Source organism: Myzus persicae, unplaced genomic scaffold (genome assembly GCF_001856785.1).
Source record: "Myzus persicae strain clone G006 unplaced genomic scaffold, MPER_G0061.0, whole genome shotgun sequence".
Lineage (NCBI taxonomy): Eukaryota > Metazoa > Arthropoda > Insecta > Hemiptera > Aphididae > Myzus > Myzus persicae.
The window spans coordinates 465,016-482,497 of NW_019101471.1; the positions used below are offsets into that span (position 1 = coordinate 465,016).

At 30.9% G+C, this 17,482-nt stretch overlaps 2 protein-coding genes across 4 annotated transcripts; one reads left to right on the forward strand and one right to left on the reverse strand.

Annotated features, from left to right (window-relative positions):
• Window positions 1–1,033: 1,033 nt before the first annotated feature.
• On the reverse strand, window positions 1,034–12,805 carry LOC111029258 (glutamate receptor-interacting protein 1-like). 3 transcript variants are annotated; one of them, XM_022308216.1, is made up of 13 exons: window positions 12,581–12,805; window positions 12,356–12,451; window positions 11,493–11,643; window positions 9,412–9,699; window positions 8,879–9,054; window positions 8,304–8,390; window positions 8,080–8,212; window positions 7,776–8,005; window positions 7,402–7,605; window positions 5,234–5,365; window positions 2,971–3,431; window positions 2,192–2,341; window positions 1,034–1,680 (listed from the first exon to the last, which is right to left on the reverse strand). In XM_022308216.1, the coding sequence occupies exons 1-13, from the start codon at window positions 12,669–12,671 to the stop codon at window positions 1,555–1,557; spliced, it is 2,325 nt and encodes a 774-aa protein (XP_022163908.1). In that variant the 5' UTR covers window positions 12,672–12,805; the 3' UTR covers window positions 1,034–1,554. The 3 variants fall into 3 exon arrangements, with proteins under 3 accessions (XP_022163908.1, XP_022163907.1, XP_022163909.1); XM_022308215.1 differs by having other exon boundaries at window positions 12,566–12,804; XM_022308217.1 differs by lacking the exon at window positions 12,581–12,805 and having other exon boundaries at window positions 11,493–11,656.
• A 1,900-nt stretch (window positions 12,806–14,705) lies between these two features.
• Window positions 14,706–17,433, forward strand: LOC111029260 (sodium channel protein Nach-like). The gene is made up of 5 exons (XM_022308218.1): window positions 14,706–15,088; window positions 16,112–16,312; window positions 16,775–16,931; window positions 17,028–17,173; window positions 17,271–17,433. Exons 1-5 carry the CDS (start codon window positions 14,934–14,936, stop codon window positions 17,416–17,418), a joined length of 807 nt encoding a protein of 268 aa, XP_022163910.1. The 5' UTR covers window positions 14,706–14,933; the 3' UTR covers window positions 17,419–17,433.
• Window positions 17,434–17,482: the final 49 nt, after the last annotated feature.

The window sequence follows — 17,482 nt, forward strand, 5'->3', positions numbered from 1 at the left end:
AAAATACCATCATATGTATACAATTTGTCAAATAACCGTTACTTTATTGTATGTCATTACGTAGTTAATGCATTGATAGCAAAATTATTAGCTCCAATGACATTTTTTAACATAAAAAGTAACTTAAATTCATAACATTATAATAGTTTATATAAACTCAAGTTTAAACAGTTAAAATTTACTTATCATAACCTTAAGTGAAGTTCTGTTTTATCTTATGTTTATTATAGGTATAAATTTAATTTCCCTTAGTTTAATAATAAATGAATAAGTAATAATAACTCTGGGATGTATTTTTTGTTACATTTCATTATTGTACGGCGTACTGAGTATGCAATATTAGTGCACACGGACATGCAAAAGTACCCATACCTATTTGCCTATCTCAGCGTTTCTTAAACTGTGTTCCCTGGAACCCCAGGGTTCCGCGGAGGTCACTTCAGGGTTCCCCGAAACTTGTGGTTAATTATTCAAAATTTTAAATTTTGACACATAATTATAACTTTTATTGCAAATATTCCTTACATAAAATGACGCATTGAAAGTATTGAAACAATGTAGTGGTTCTAATTGTCGAGCTGTAATAATTTATTGTTAAGAGCTCAATAAAAAAAAGCTAAAAAAAGTTGGGGGTCCACGTTAAAAGTGCACATAAAAAAGGGTTCCACGGATAAAAAAGTTTAAGAAACGCTGGCCTATCTATAGCATAAAACTACAGAATAATATTAAAGATTCAACTATGTAGGCATTATCCTAGTCAAATATTATTAGGCCATGGGCAGTACGCTGTTTCTTTGATTTTTGATGATAGCATTGATTTTATAATATACATAATATTATAAAATCAATGATTATATGTATACCACTTAATTATTAGACATTATACGCACCTATGCAGGTACATTTAAAAACGAATATTTTTTTCGGGTAACTGAATAATACATTTATCTGCACCCTATAAATGGATATTTTTCTAATGGTGCACTGCATACTAAAATAAATGAGTTCCTAAAAAAGAAAATAATCACAAATGATTATTATTAAATTACAGTTTATTATAGTAGGTATACCTATACTTTCGATTACCCAAAATATCCAGTTTAAAAACATCGTGTACAAACACACATACACATACACACACATCACGCACTCACACGCACAAGTGCGCTCTCATATAAATAAACACGTTTATAATTATATTAACGGACAAAATAAAAATAATGAGTATAAAAAAATTAAATATAAAAATGTAACATATATATAATATAGATTTTATCTTAAAATAAAATAGAAATATTAACGAATAATACTTATCTAATAGTTACGATGGTTATATTATAGGATTAGAGTTTTTGCATGTTATCTATATAATACATAGTGCGTGGGACGTTTTGAAAAAGACAAATAATATAAATAATACATAAATCAAACGTATACAGAACGCGAGGAATCTTCAGCCCTAAAACAATATCAGATTTTGTGGAATCGAGTTTGTAAGGTATGCTGTGCAGTTACGCACGATAAGTAACTTTAATTTACGTGACTGTAGATCGACTAAGGAAATTGAATTCTTGGCATGTTATTTCGTCTTTCCACGGTCAGTGTGATTTTGTCCCCAGCAGACGCCACCAATGGCACGGTCAGACAGCAGTCGGAATCATCTGTCCTGGTGTTATTCACCTACAGAAAATCACGGATCGATTAATGTCTATGTGCAATACATCATATTATTATATGTACCAAATTTGATGGATCATACATTCATATAATATGAATAACACGAGCATAATTTAATAATGGAATATAATAAATAAAGATTTCAACAAGTAAGCTCACCAACTTTATTTTTTCAGTTAATATAGTTTTCAAAATATGATTTTGGGAATTTTTTAATATACTTAAAGTCTTAAGACCGAATTATTTCATTTCTTAGAGATTTCTTTGTACTTCTAATTTCTAAGTAATATCCTGTAAAGATACTGTAACTTCTGTTTTCCAAACAATCACCCTTTTAAAAAGAGCAGTTTTCATTCAAAAAACTGACATTTACTGTATGGCTCCAGGACACTCCATCAGTTTCATTTAGTAGTTTAGTACATTAAGTCCATATACGATATACCTAATGGCTGCTAGCACGTATATGATATTAATACATTATAGTATAACATGGAGTCGTAGAATAAACACTAACTTGAATTATTCGGTCGTATCGTTTTAGCATGCCACTCAAGTCGGCCGGTCCACCTTTTCTGATATTGTTGACGAACACTCCTCGCTCGTACAGACCATCCGATATACTGAAACCGAAATCTTCGTACACTGCATCCTTGAACAGGGTAACCTAAATAAAATGGAAGGTAGAACTATTATAACAATAAGCCTGAAGTGTTTGTATATACAGGGGTTAAAACCGCGTCACCCATGAGCCATCTATTATGTAATATTTAGGTCCAACAACGAATGGCTTTTACGATTTCGATTACGTTAAAAAAATCAAATTTATTCAGTACTGTAGACTCACGAAAAATTAAAGTACCAAACACGAATTTAGTGGTAGTCTTGTAGATGCAGTCAAATTATCTTTAAATTGGAAACATAACAAGTGAACCGCTATAATATTTTATAAAAATACTAACATCGCAATATTGTAAAAACTTGAAAAAGCCCAGTTCCATGTGACCTAATTTGAAAATGGGAGTCCAAATATTTAATTTTAAATTAATATTGGTAACAAAAATAGAGTACTATTGGAGATCAAAGATCAAAAGTAAATTTTCCAACAAAAAATATTGTATTATCATTATAATTGGGGGAATTTTCACTATCACCCATAATATGTGAAGCAGGTCGAAATCCTCCAGCTAGAAAAATTTATATCTTTGTATCGAAACGTGGCTGCATAATATTCTTATCGAACGATAAGTATAATGATTAATTATATACGATGCACCAGAATGGCTGCCGACGTACTTGGAACAGGTCGAAATCGAGCAGCCCGTCCCTGTCCTGGTTCTCGGCTATCTTGAATATACTGTCGATATCGTAGTCGGCGTGCTCGCGTATGTAGTACGGGCGGAGAGTGCCACCGAAATAGTCGCTGTCGAACTCCGGCACCTTCCTCTGAGCACTTTTGGACCGGTGCCGGAACACAATCCGGTCAGGCGTGGGCTCGTGCAAGTTGGGCGCCGATCGGGTACAGGTGTCCGACTCGATGGCCGAGTCTTCAGCAGCAGCTGCCGACCCGGACAGCATACCCGCGCTGGTATACAAAGACCGCTGTTGCGGTCTAGAAACAGTAATCACCACCCTGTCGTCGGTGTTCTGCAACTGCGCTATGGCCGTGGACAGCGGTGCCTCGGACAGGTCCGCACCGTTGATCGCCAACAGACGGTCGCCCACGTGTATGGCGCCCGTCCGGTCTGCCAGTCCACCTGCAGCACAAGACAGCACAAGACAGCACATCGCAGTGATAGTAATATTACGAGTTAACGACCAATGGTTAATGCTCATGCATTTTAACCATATTTAACCCATTTATTTATTATTAAATAGTAAAAAATACAATTGTATTTTAAACCAACTTAAAATTATATAAAAGAAACATTAAAAAAAATGTGTTTACTGAAATAATTTGTGTATTACTTTAAATGGATCCCCCCGTATATAGCATGTGATAAATGTAAAACATATCAAGGACCTTAAGAAAAATGTCCATCATTAAACATAATTATTTTCCTCAGTGGTAAGTGGTGTCAGCTACCTCTATCATACTATAAGATATGGAATTTTTTTATACAATGCATCTGTCACTAGTAATATTTTAGCTCACTATACAAAATTTGAGAATTTTTAGGATAATCTTATGGCGATTGATTTTTATAATTTAGCATTAATGTTCCTTTTTTCTACTAGACATATTTTCCCGATATTTTTTTTGTTACGGGTACTTTTGCATATTTTTTTCGTGACCGACTTTTTCTAACGGAGTATTTTCATCGATTTTTTTCTGACCCATTTCGTGTTAAGGGTAAATCCACAAACACATAATATTAATATTTTTATATTGTGTAACTCATTTTATAATAAGTTATGTAAAGTAAGACATGATTAAATGTTTATATTTAAGTATCAAGTTCTCAAAAACGTTTTCACAAAATTATATAATTTATTTTTCATACATTTTAAAGGTAATATTATCGCCTAATAGTAATATTTTGGCTATTAGAACTAGTATTTATTATATTTTGGCAAACTTTATTAATTATTAAAATCGATAGATTAATATTATTTACCTATCGCATACTCCCACAACTTTCAGATACATTATTGGGGACCAATTATCATTAGTACACAAAGTTAAATAACTCAAAAACTACCAGTTTGAAGTTTTTTTTTTGATACGTAAAAATGCTCAGAAGAATTATCCGCTAAATAATTTATAGTGGAAAGCGGGGTTGTCATATGATAAACAGAAGATTTTAAGGAATATTTTCAAGTTTTTTTAAGTATACTTCAAAACTTATAAAAATTATTTTTGAATAAGAAAACAGGAAGGGGAGCATGCGTGATGAAGTTCCAATTTGTTTTAAATAAAAATAAAATATATTTACCATAACATTATCTATAATTCTATGTTATTATTTTGCTTAAAAAACGTGAATTTTATACCTCCGATAAAATCAAAAAACAACAGTTGTAGTTCTGTAATATTTATGTTGTTGTTTGTTGTTATTAGGTTTTATAGTTTGCGTGTCATGGTGAATGTATAACAACCGTAAATTAAATTAACGATTCTAGTTTTTATAGCGATTTTTATCTGTTGTATTATACGTCAACATTTTTCCATGAACCTAACTGTATAACACAATACGCAAACTGGCTAAACCTATTATTTTTGGGTCCAACGAAATAACATAGGTGGTACGACATCCCTACCACGCGTTATATTCTGTATATTCGAGCTTATAGATGACTATTTAATGAATAAAATAGCTCAAATAATTAAAACTGTATAGAATACTTTCTTAACGTTACTAATTTTGTATAGCCAATCATTCAAATTGAATTTAAACTTGATATTTCATAATTAAAGTCTGCACAATTTTAATTTAACTTTAATTTGGCTATTTTCGGAAGTTCACAATAACCGGAAACAGAAAACTAAATATGTAATTTCTTTAAATAATATAATCAGAAACTAATGTTAAATAATTTATTTAGTCATTTTTGATACCTGGTGATAATTCTTGAATAGAAATCGGTAATCGGGAATCTTCCGAACCTGTGATTGTAATACCCAAAGGTTCTCCTTTTTTGTATAGTTCTACTGTGTATTGAACCAAATCATCTTCGTTTTCATAATCATCTGATAAACCAAACAAAATAATCATATTTAATCCACGCAATTCCGATTTTTATAAACAATTTTAATAAGTTATAATGTTTATATGTTTATAACCCACCGATAATGAATATACTGCACTATTTAAGACTCAAGTTAGTTCCTGAGATACTTGATTGCTTAAATTAAACACGAATTGCATTTTACATATATAGTGTTATTTGATAATACTTGAACTATTGGGTCTGGGGTACTATGATAGTATTCCATATTTCTACCTTATTGTTGTTGACAATGACGTCACCGGATAATATATTGAAACTTACTTTTTTTAAATGCGAGTTCCGGGGCAGCTCACCCCAACGTTTTTGTTTTAATAGACATCTTATTTGGAACTCAAGAGTGAAATTTACATATCCCTTCGGAGCTCGGCAAAATAACTGAGCAGAAAAAGGACATTTTTAATGGAAAAGATTCTAAGTTTTACCAGTGGAGTACAGACCTGATTAAGTTTTGTGAAAGATGTGTTTTTTAAATTGTTTACCTAATTTAAACTATATTAAAATGAAAATATTTACGATGAAAAGAAAAAAAAACATTTTAATATTTTAATCATTTTTACATCTGAGTAAAGGTAACTAAAAATAAAATTGTTGAGAGACTTTCTACCCAACCTCCACGTGGTGCCTCTTGAATAACGCTTTATAGACGGAACTCAATTCATATACTTGATAAAATATACCAGGACACAACTCATGTACTCGACCAAATACGTCCGAACCCAATTCATGTCGTTTTTGAAATTCGGAACCCCACTTGAAATTATCCTTATTAGTTATTTAAAAACATAGTTTGGTAAATATATAAAAATAAACTGTACATTGATGTGACACTGTGACCCATATCAGGTTAAGTACCTACCAATTAGCAATTACCATATTACGATTTATATTAATTATTTAATGAAAATAAATAAGCAAAACACATTATGAAGGTAATAGGAATTATCCTCACCAGACTTTACCCACTTCAAGATTATATTAAATAATTATATTAAAGATTCTTAACAATAAAAATAATTTAGACTAAGTTTACACATACAATCGTATTAATTACTTAATTTTAATCCAATAAATTAAATAATATACCTAGTAAGTTAATGATTTAGAAACATAATAAATACGAAATAAATTTGTTTTCTCAAATACGAAATACAACTTAATATTTCATGGTAATAAAATATAATTAGTGTAAAAAAAAAGCTAACTTCTAATAAATTAAAAATGTATTAGAATTAAGGAAAATCTTATTTGTTACACAAAGTAAAATTATTCTCTGTGATAAATGTATTGCTTAAAAACAAATAAATGACAAACATCAAATTGATAATTAATATTAAATATAGTATGAATAAGCTGAAAATAGCTTAATTTAGAGTAATGTTTTCTTAATCCAACAGTGCCAAAACGTATAATATATATTAATACAATTAATAAAATATAAATTTAAACACTTAGTTTGGCTAACTTTTGTTATTTATTATTTTTATTAGAGCGTACGTTCATGCTTTAAATATTTAGTTATTTGATACCTATCACATTATTTTTCATTATTGGTTACCCAATAATATAAATATAAAAAATTCTTTTAAAAATAAAAGATGCATTCTATTAAAGGCAATCTAATTAGATTTAAGTAAAAATAAATAAAAAATAAATTAACTCTAACAATTATGAAAAGACATTTTTATGATGACTCTTTCATCAAAATAACTAATATACCTACTACGAGTATATGCAAACATTTAATACATATAAATAATATTATGATGATTGTTATTAATTTGTGGACATTTTTTTTCTCATAAAAGAAAAAGATGATTTTGTTTGAAAAATATTTAAATACACAATTTGTTATTATTATAGAATTGAACTATAGAAATCCAAATTGTCCGAATTTAAATTATGACTATATTATATTATTATAATTAGGTATGTATTATTGCATCTTATTTGTGTGTTAATAAACGCATAAGTTATAGTTATACATAAGTATATTACCTATCGCCGTATTGGAAGTCCGTACTCGCAGTGTTACCACATCTCCGGCTTCTTGGAGTATACTACTTGCTTCTTGTCTAGTGCAATCACTCAGTGATTTATTATTCACAGCCAGCAATGTGTCTCCAATTTTTAATGTGCCCGATCGATGAGCTATAGAACCAGGTACGATTTCCGAAATACACACTTGCCCGTTGCCATCGTCTATAAAATATATATATTATATAAGCACCGATCAATGCGATATGATCAATAGTTACAAATTTGTATAGCAAATGCGAAAAAAGATATTGTCATTGTACAATATTATATATTGACACATTGTACTTGTATGTATTATTAATGTACGTAATATACACGTTCATGGTGTTTACCTGTAATCGTGATTCCGAGACTTCTGTAGTCATTTTTCAACAACTTCACTGTGAATTCTCCCGACGTGGGAACTACAGAGTCTGTTATATCAAACTCCACCTTGATGCAGGCATTTTTTACTTCAGGTCCTAAAAAATCGTGCAGTGGTTGCTGGAATAAAGGCACGAAACTGGTGCTCTTGCACCCGTTCACAGACAGTATACGATCTCCAACTTGCACGCAACCGGTTCTAGAATACCAAAATGTATATTTAAAAAGAACGATTAAGTCGCGAAAAAAGTACATATTTCAAATAAAAGCAACCTGTCAGTGGGTCCTCCTGGTTCTATATAACAAACGACGAGTGCCAAGTTATTGGATCGAACGTCCATTCCAAACCGACCGTTTTCGTCGGCCACCAAAGTCAATATAGTGTAATCTACTCGTACCACGTTATCTATGCACAAACCAATTTTGATGAAATTTAAAATATGATAATCAGACGAAAAAGTCTACGTGTATGCATATTATATGATGAACAATCTTACGCGTTTCCGTTGGTTCCCAAACTACTGGATCGATGGGATCTTCGTATACAGAGTACAAATGTTGACGTGAATCGTACGACGAACAATCTACAAAACGTATTGGTAATAGGTATATACTATAATTTATAATGTTAGGTACATAAATATCGGTACCTAATGTCAGTGGCATATTTGAGGGAGATGCAATAAGCCCGCTCGAGAGCTATATTTTGTATCATAGGTACCTATTTTTTTACCTTGGTAAAAATTTTGATACAACTTAATTTTTAATTAGAAAATATGAATTGCTTAATTTAAATTTGGCAAGCCATGCAGTTTAATATTTAATATATCCTTAATCATGGTAAGTGATTACACAAATACACATATAGCTATCATATTATATATGATGCCTTTCTTTGTCCTTTTTGTTGGAGAAATGAACACTCAAATACAAAACTGTCGTCAATCGTCATCCATAACAGTAAATTTAAATTAAAAATATATGGACTTTGAAAAAACAACTTTTATAACAATTATATAACTTGTATGGTGGTATACTCAAATATGGAATTTAATGGTACATTCGCACTTACATTCGGCGTGTATTAAGTCTGTGGTAAATGCCGGTATTATTTCTAATCTGAGAGTGGACTGAGCGCCACCACACGTTCGTAGCAGTTTGTACACGTCACTGGCCGCTGTCCTTAGCCCAGCCACCCTCGTATCATTGACGGCCACTATCTGGTCGCCCGGAAATATAGCACCACATCTTCGGAAAAATATAATTTCACATCACGGTAATATGTATTGTTAAAAGTATTAACTACAATTAATTTCTTCAACAGCTTACAACATTTATTAATAAGAATAATACTTAAGAGTGAACACTACATAACTAAGTTCCGAGTGGTTCGCACTGCACTTAACTAACTAATACTAGTAATACTACACCTGTAAACGTGTTATTATCAGGTCCCCCTTTTCTCACTTTACCTCATAGAAGAGTAGGGAACACTGATGAGTGTTAACAAAAGTACATAGTGGATATTATACTAGAATGTTAAAGATCACCAATTTAAATTATTCAAAATTTCGTAAACGAGTATACGGGGAATAAGATACTTACCGCTCGGCAATGCTTCCAGGTTTTACGTGATCAACTACGACAGCGCTATTATTGATCGTGTTTGTCAACGTTAGGCCTAGTTGATGGGGTCTTGGGCTCTCAACTTCAACCAACATTGGACAAGTGGTGTTACCGACTCGATCCGCCGCCGATACTTGGTATCGCACGGTCAATCGGCATGCCCCGTCCGACTGTCTGAGTATTGCATCAGCGTCAGCCAGTATTAAACCATTCAACGAAACACCGTCCACGGCTAATAAATGATCACCAACCTTAATTGTGCCTTCTCTAAAAATAAATCAATGTATTAAACATAAATTATTTCACTTATTTAATAACTTAAGTTGTAGTTACAAACTACACTATAACTGTACAAGGAGTAACAGAAAGACCTGACAAATGAAAAATAAAAATTGTCAATAGTTAAAATATGAACAATTATGATTATCTTGTATGGATAATAAATAATTTAAGATTTACTTAAGTCCGATAATTTCCAAAAAGAATATATAAAAAAAAGTTTTTATGTTTAAAATTAATTTACTTAAAAAAATATTGATATTTTTAAAAAATAAAAATAAACTACTTGACTTATAAATAAACCTTTTTACCATCATTTTTCTAATAATTAGATTTACAAATTGGTTATTTCAAATTTTTTCTAAAAGAATTTAATTAGAATACTACATAGTATGTAGTACACTTATAATTTTTATCTTCCGTAAATGAAAATCAACAACTTTATACAGAACTTATAGCGTCCATTAATATAAAAAAAATTATATTAACTGGTACAAAAGTTATTTCATTTTAAAGTTATTCGGTTACATCTTGTGTAAAAACGTTAGAACTGTTATTTGGTCAATAAGCTAGCAATTATAATATTTGTATATGCTTATTGCTTCTACGATTATTATATCAATTAAATACTGAAATTTCAATGTTCTGTACAGTCTATTTCTTTATATTAATACCTTAATTAAAAACGTTTATATTTCAAATATTATATGTATAAGCAGGATAGATCTGGTTAATATATGCAGGGCCAGCTTGAAGGAAATTCACGTTGAGCTATCACCCAGAACGAGTTATTCGTCAATTGACCGTGGTACAAATTTGTCGTATACTTCAGTTTGATAAGTCTCAGACCAATTGCTGGAAATCAATTTCATACGACCAATTGACCGTACGTCGCATAGATCCCTGAGCATTTATGATATTCCCACGGTCGATCGGAATAAATAAATTATTGAGCGATTATTGGTGGTTGATAGTTTTTTTTTTTTAATTCAATGAGATTTTAATAGAAATAATTGCATCTTGTAACTATTATTTTGAGAGGGACTAAATGCAAGAGAAAAAAAATAAAGATATTAATAACAGAAATGAACAGATCGTGGTGTGTAACTGTGTAAGGCACATAGACACATCGATTTTTAAACCAATTTGATGGATAAAATTAAGGATGGATTTTATTGTGATGACATTATTGGAGGAAACTGGAAAGAGGAACATTTTAGCTCAGTGGAAGAAAAAAAGTAATTTAAATTTTAAATATATAATATACTATAGCGTGGGAGAGAAGGACAGTGATAAAATATAGATGTTGAAAGAACCACAGTTAGGTAGGGACATAGGGTCATAGGGACATAGCCATATAGCCATATAGGGTACAATATGAACTGTTATTCCACCAGTGAGGTCAATGTTTATTACATATTTCGGATTTAGTATTAATAATTGATTAGTTTTTATTAATTACAATATCCATTTTATTAAATGATGGAATTAATTGGTTAGTTAGCTGGAACGAATTGTTTTCATTTATTCATCCAGTCACCCAGGTTCATCGATAAAATCAGACTATAAAATCGAAGCCCCCAAAGTAACACCAAAACACGACTCCGAATAGAGGCTCGCCAACTACATTTTACACATAGGTAGTCCCGATATCAGCCAGATCACTGATTATATGATAACATTATTTATTATTATAAATTATGATGAGTTATTAATTTTCCATCAATTTACATTGTTTGAACTATAATCTGGAATCAATTTAAGTTTTAATTGGTACTAACCTGTCTGCGGGTCCATCGGGTCTGACGTGTGTCACGGTCAAAGGCTTGCACATGTCAGGATCCGGATGTGCACCACCACGCAGCACTATCCCGAGACTACCATCTTCCCGTTCGATGAACACATCGATGATTTTGTGTTTCACATACTGATCTGAAAATTAAGACTAAAGGCGTATACACTAAAATACCCATCAAGTTATAAGAAACTAGGGTTTTTATGAAAACAAAGATGTAGATGTGTTTTCTACCAGTTTCACTATCCTAAATAATTCAAGTCCTATTAATTTTCCAAATGATTACATATGCCTCAATTCATAGCTAGATAATTTCATTGGAATCTTTATGATTTTCGTTTTTCAATTGTCATATATACAATATACTATTCCCTATTTACCTATTTTAAATATTTATGACTTAAAATTGTAATAAAGTACCTACCAACTTACCTATATACCCTATATACCAAATATCTAAAATGCTCTTTCGTCGTGATCTTAATATTTTTATATTTATAAAACACCTTTACAGTTCTATATAGCTACATCACTACCATTACACCACTACCCATGCGAAGCTCCATTAATAATTAAATATTAGGTAACTGACTATAATAATAGCTACATAGTATTAAATAATTTAGACTTTTACGAGGATAACGCGTTAACAGAGTGCGTATATTATACTTTGAAGTTAATTTATCTATGTATTCTTTATTAATCGTCGCGTCTATTGCAGCCCGCAGGTCTATTGTATATTTTATTTTTTATATTCAGATCTTTATAGTTAAAGCATATATCAGGAGTCATAAACAATGTCATAATTTTATTATAAGTATTAAATATAGTCTACAGATATACCCGTACATTGATCCGTGTAGGTGCTAGACTCGTAAATCGCGTGCTTGGACACCATTCGTTTGTCTTCACTCTTCCGGGCCGAACACACCTTGTCCAGCAGCCCTAAAATGAATAATTACGAGAAAGCGATCGTGAATATTCGGCGTCGACTGCTCATATACATATATATATATATATATATATATATATTCGAACGTATACAATAATGTTGCTCACGTGTAGGCTCCTTACATTTGCTCGTGGACTTCCGGTGCTGCGCGCTTTGCTTCGGAGACGTGTGTTTCTTCGACCGCAGCGTGGAAAACTTTAACGACGAAAACATTGCGCCGTCGTCATGCTGATTCGCGGTACAGCGCAGTCAAAAGAGCGACACGACGAGATGACGGCGCGGTGTACACTAAACTGTATACTCTAGACACAGCCGTGTCGGTGATCCATTTGGCTGAAGTTTAATTTTGGAACACACGACTCACCGCTGTATACACCCGCGTCCCTTCCACCGATCCCGAAAACGACGAAAAGAAAATATATGATTTGAAAAAAAAAGTCTCCGTATAAATTATGCAGTACGCAAATACGCCTCCGTCGTTAAAGTCGCCTTTTGCCAAACTGCACACAAAATAATAAATATCAACCTTTTCGTGTAAAAACAATTACAAAAAAAGGACAGGAAAATAAACAAATTAAAGAAATTCTATATTTGTTTTTATATACGTCCAAGGACTGGCGTTGACGCGTTTTGCGGTGGGGGAGTGAGTCTAATTATAGAGTGAAGGGATTGGAGACAGGAATAACGAATGAACGTGAAGGCTCATATTATATACAGTGACGTATGTTAATAATACCCAACTGTGTGATATTAAAATGTTTAGAGAAAAAATGTAGCTAAATTAATTAACAAAATAAACTGTTTTTTCCTAATGAATGGATGAAAATATATTGTTTTTAACAATTACAAAAACTATACTATTGAAAATTCATTCAATAGGTATATGATATATTAGTTTATTATTTTTAGTTTTTAGATATGTAATTTATTCAATAGTATTATTCAACTATTAAACATTATTATGATTTTACTTTTGTTCTTTATATTGTACTGTTAAATGTTTTAATGTGATGCAATTGTTGAGCTATAATTATACAAAAAAAAAAAGATTTAATTTCAATAAACAATTGTTATTTAGTTTAAGCACATATATTATATATATATTTATTATTTATGTGTAAATATCAATGAATCCTCGATACACCAGTTATAACCATACTAACACAAGTGGTTTTACCTTAAAAACTAAAAAAAAAAATTCATGCGAATATGTCCAAGAAATATCTAAGTATGCCCTTAAAACAATAAAACATGATACTATGCATAATATATAAATTTAACATAAAAACGTAGAAAATGCTGGTTTCCATTGTTCAATATTCATTCAAAATGTACCTCACAATACAAAATACCTATTATAATAGATTATTAATAGAAATTAAACAATTTATATTCGAGGGAGTTGTAACTCTGTAAAAACATGAATGACACGCTTGTCACTTGAGTAGCGCGAACGAACACATGTACAAAATATATACACCTAATAAAAAACTTAATATTTAAAAAAATGTTCTTTGAAACCTAAAATTTAAGAACAACGACAAATTGTTTAAAAAAAATTATATTTGTTAAAAAAAAAACAACGCAGAAAATATAAAAACCAAAAATAAAATTTAATTGAACTGCTTCTACTCTAACTTGGTCTGCAATGTTCGTGGTTAAAAGAAAAATAATATATATACTATCATAAACATCTTAACCCAGCGAATAATATATATTAATTTATTGCTGTAATTTAGTAGGTAATTAATGATGACGATTATTGTTCTATAGTTATTAGTAGTATCGCGTATGAAAAAAGTAGTGAGTAAAAATATAGTGACCGATATGTAATTCTGTAATATTACTAAGTCAAGAACTTTATAAAAAGATATTAATATTAAAGTTAATTACCAGACACCAGATAATACGATAGATTACTGTAAATTGTAATATTATTAATTCTATCCAAATATTAAAAAACGATATAATATCTCATAGTATCTCAATCTAAATCCTGAGATATGATACGAATTGTGTTTGAAATTCTAACAAGCAGCTCTTTTAAAAATAAGATAATTTTTTTGTGTTATTTTCAGTCAAGTCATGGTAATTGGTAAAGTTAAAGGATTAAAGCTTTAAATCAAATATTCAAATATAATAGAGTATTTTTTTACCGATGAATATTTGCAATGCCATTAGTTTTAATTTGAGGTAAACTATCGGAGGTAAACTGTATATACCTCATACATAATATAGCCGTAATAATTGTTCTCCGTGACAAACATTATACACAAAATAAATCAATAATAATGTATAAGTACATATACCCCTTGTTCGACACCAATAATTTGAGCATATGTTTCGTACACGCCAGATTGACAGAGATAACTTTTTCGAATTTTCACAGTCATTATGCCTGCTGTACATAAACACATTTGACGTGCCTGCTCGTTGCAATACTATAAGTATAGTGTCGGGGAAACAACATTAACAATGTTTGACGGTTTGACTAACACAGAAAAAGTTGAAGCGTCGAAAACAAAATTATTGAAGACCAGCATGCGTCTCCAGTTCAACGAATTTTTTAACCACAGCACATTACATGGCGTTAGATATATAGCACAAAGCGATCGACCACTTCACGAACGGTATTTACATTAATTTGATTAATTTAACCATTCGTCTCATTGATAACCGATGACTGAGTAAAAAATATCCAATGTAAAAATGTAAATAAATTCATTGCACAGTGCGATTCACTCTCATTATTTTCTTTAACAATACATTTTTCATAAAAATTCTGATTTTTGGAATTTCTATAAATAAGTAACTCAAAGACAATATTGTCAAATACTTGAACTGTTTTTTTGAGCCCCGTGGTGATACAAACTTGTTTCCATCAGTTGAGGTTCCCTTTTCTACTGTAAGTTATTTAATGGACATTTTTCTCGAAAATGTTGTTGTAGGTACTTAATTCAAAATTTGAATGAGTAGTTTCTCTGTTATTACATTTTTTATGCTAATAAGGAATAAGGGTAATAGTCCTTAAAAATAGTTTTACAAAATTATAAAATAGATGTAATATTACAGGATCATATGGATCTAGTATTTATTGAACTTGGACTATTTTTACAAATTATTATAATTTCGGTAGATTGGTATTAATCACTAACATTTTTAAATCATCCATTATCGTGGACCTTACATTTTCCAATTTCCTTAGTAAGTGCTAAGTAGCAAGTACACACTACACATAGTTAAATGAGTAAAAAATTATTGCATATGTATTGGAATTTAGGTACACTCATAAGTTACAAATTGTTCTCTCTACATCTCACACCCAGTTTTCTGGTGTCGGAAGGGGCAAAAGTCCCTCCTTCCCCAAATAATATCATCGAAAAAGTGCATCATCTCGCCCCAAATTCCGCTTATGCCTAATGCCATAAACTTACATGGTACGTTTTCTAAACCTTTAAAATTTAAATGCATATCACTCATTTTTTAAATGTCCAATTGTAATTCAATGTATGACATTAACAATATTATAGCCACATTGTATAATTAAAACTCTTTAGAGCAACGAAAATTGCTTACAAATGATAAAATAATTATACTTTAAAAGAAAATATTCGTATTTAAGACTTACATATTTCAATATTTTTTTTTTATAGGTTCATGTGGTTTAGTTTTTTATCTGTGGGGATCGTTGTCACTTCTATCATTATAATATCGCTCTGGGAGAAGTTTCAAACAAGTCCGACCATCACTGGTTTAGATACGGACTTTCACAGCTGGGACGTACAATTTCCAGCTATAACGGTATGTCCTAAACGACCAACTTCCGATGAAAAAGTATGGGATTACGCAACGAGGTAAACAGATTTTTATATTGTAAATTTATAACCCAAGTATTTCTATAATAAATAGGGTATAAGGGGTATTTGTAACTTGTATTTAGAGTACAGAAATTGTATGTTTCTATTGCTGTATATTATTGTATAATGTATATATTATATACATAATATATGCATTTATTTTATCTAATTAATTACAAGGCTACTTCATCGATGTATGTATCGCAAATAAATATACGGTTGTACGTAATTATTATTTATTTGAATTTTGAACTATTGTGGACTGCAGCAAATAAACAATGATTTACGAGATTTGATGAATTGTAGGTACTACTGCATAATTCTTTAAAATGTAAAATATTGTTGATTGTTCCTTATCAATCATCAGTATAATGCCGCATTGACATGTGCCATTTTTTAAGTACGGTAAAATAAATTTTTATTATTGTGCATTACAGTTTTAAATTGATATTTCTTTAGTGTGTACGATAATAACACAGAAAATGAGCGAGCGGAGATATTTTTAAAATTTGTTAACGAAGTAGCTTCGTTCTCTTACGATAACGTCCAAATGTTTAAACAGTTTTCTGAATACGATTGGCTACCAAAGGATAAGTTCAAAGATTTAGCATACCAAGTAATATTTCGCTTTATTTTATACTAGAAACTGGCTACTATAGATATATAACTAATATAAGAACAACTTACAACTACTGCAATGTTTGACGCATAGGTAGTATATCATTGCGAGGACTTACTGTACGACTGCACGTTCAAAGGCGAACCATACAACTGTTGTTTGGGGTTTGAGCCAGTATTTACCGAATATGGATTTTGTTACACTTTCAATTCCAAACACGTTGTACCGGATTGGCCGTGGTAATGCAATTGATAATAACATAATCGACACCCAAAACAGTAGACGTTTTTCACAATACTCGTACCATTGAATTTATTTTTATGTATCGGTCGACAGGATGCCCGAAAATTATTCCAAGGCTGGCATAGAATACGTCTTCGAAACGGACAACAAGCTGACAATCACGTTTAACATGGACAACGTAACTAAAAACCCGTTAAAGGTAAGAATCATGTGCATTGGCACGAAGAGCACAACAAATTAATTTAGCTACACACGACATACCTGTAGGCTGCAGTGACCTATGATTTATGTTATTATTATTATTT

What these genes read in the sequence shown, in the direction of transcription:
- LOC111029260 (XM_022308218.1), top strand. Translation starts at nt 14,934, where the DNA reads ATGTTTGACGGTTTGACTAACACAGAAAAAGTTGAAGCGTCGAAAACA. An exon ending in GTATGGGATTACGCAACGAG is followed by an intron (nt 16,313 to 16,774) that starts GTAAACAGATTT and finishes ATATTTCTTTAG; the next exon opens with TGTGTACGATAATAACACAG. An exon ending in GTTGTACCGGATTGGCCGTG is followed by an intron (nt 17,174 to 17,270) that starts GTAATGCAATTG and finishes ATCGGTCGACAG; the next exon opens with GATGCCCGAAAATTATTCCA.
- LOC111029258 (XM_022308215.1), bottom strand. Translation starts at nt 12,671, where the DNA reads ATGTTTTCGTCGTTAAAGTTTTCCACGCTGCGGTCGAAGAAACACACG. An exon ending in TAGCACCTACACGGATCAAT is followed by an intron (nt 11,644 to 12,355) that starts GTACGGGTATAT and finishes CTTAATTTTCAG; the next exon opens with ATCAGTATGTGAAACACAAA. An exon ending in TATTCAAGAATTATCACCAG is followed by an intron (nt 3,432 to 5,233) that starts GTATCAAAAATG and finishes CTTGTGCTGCAG; the next exon opens with GTGGACTGGCAGACCGGACG.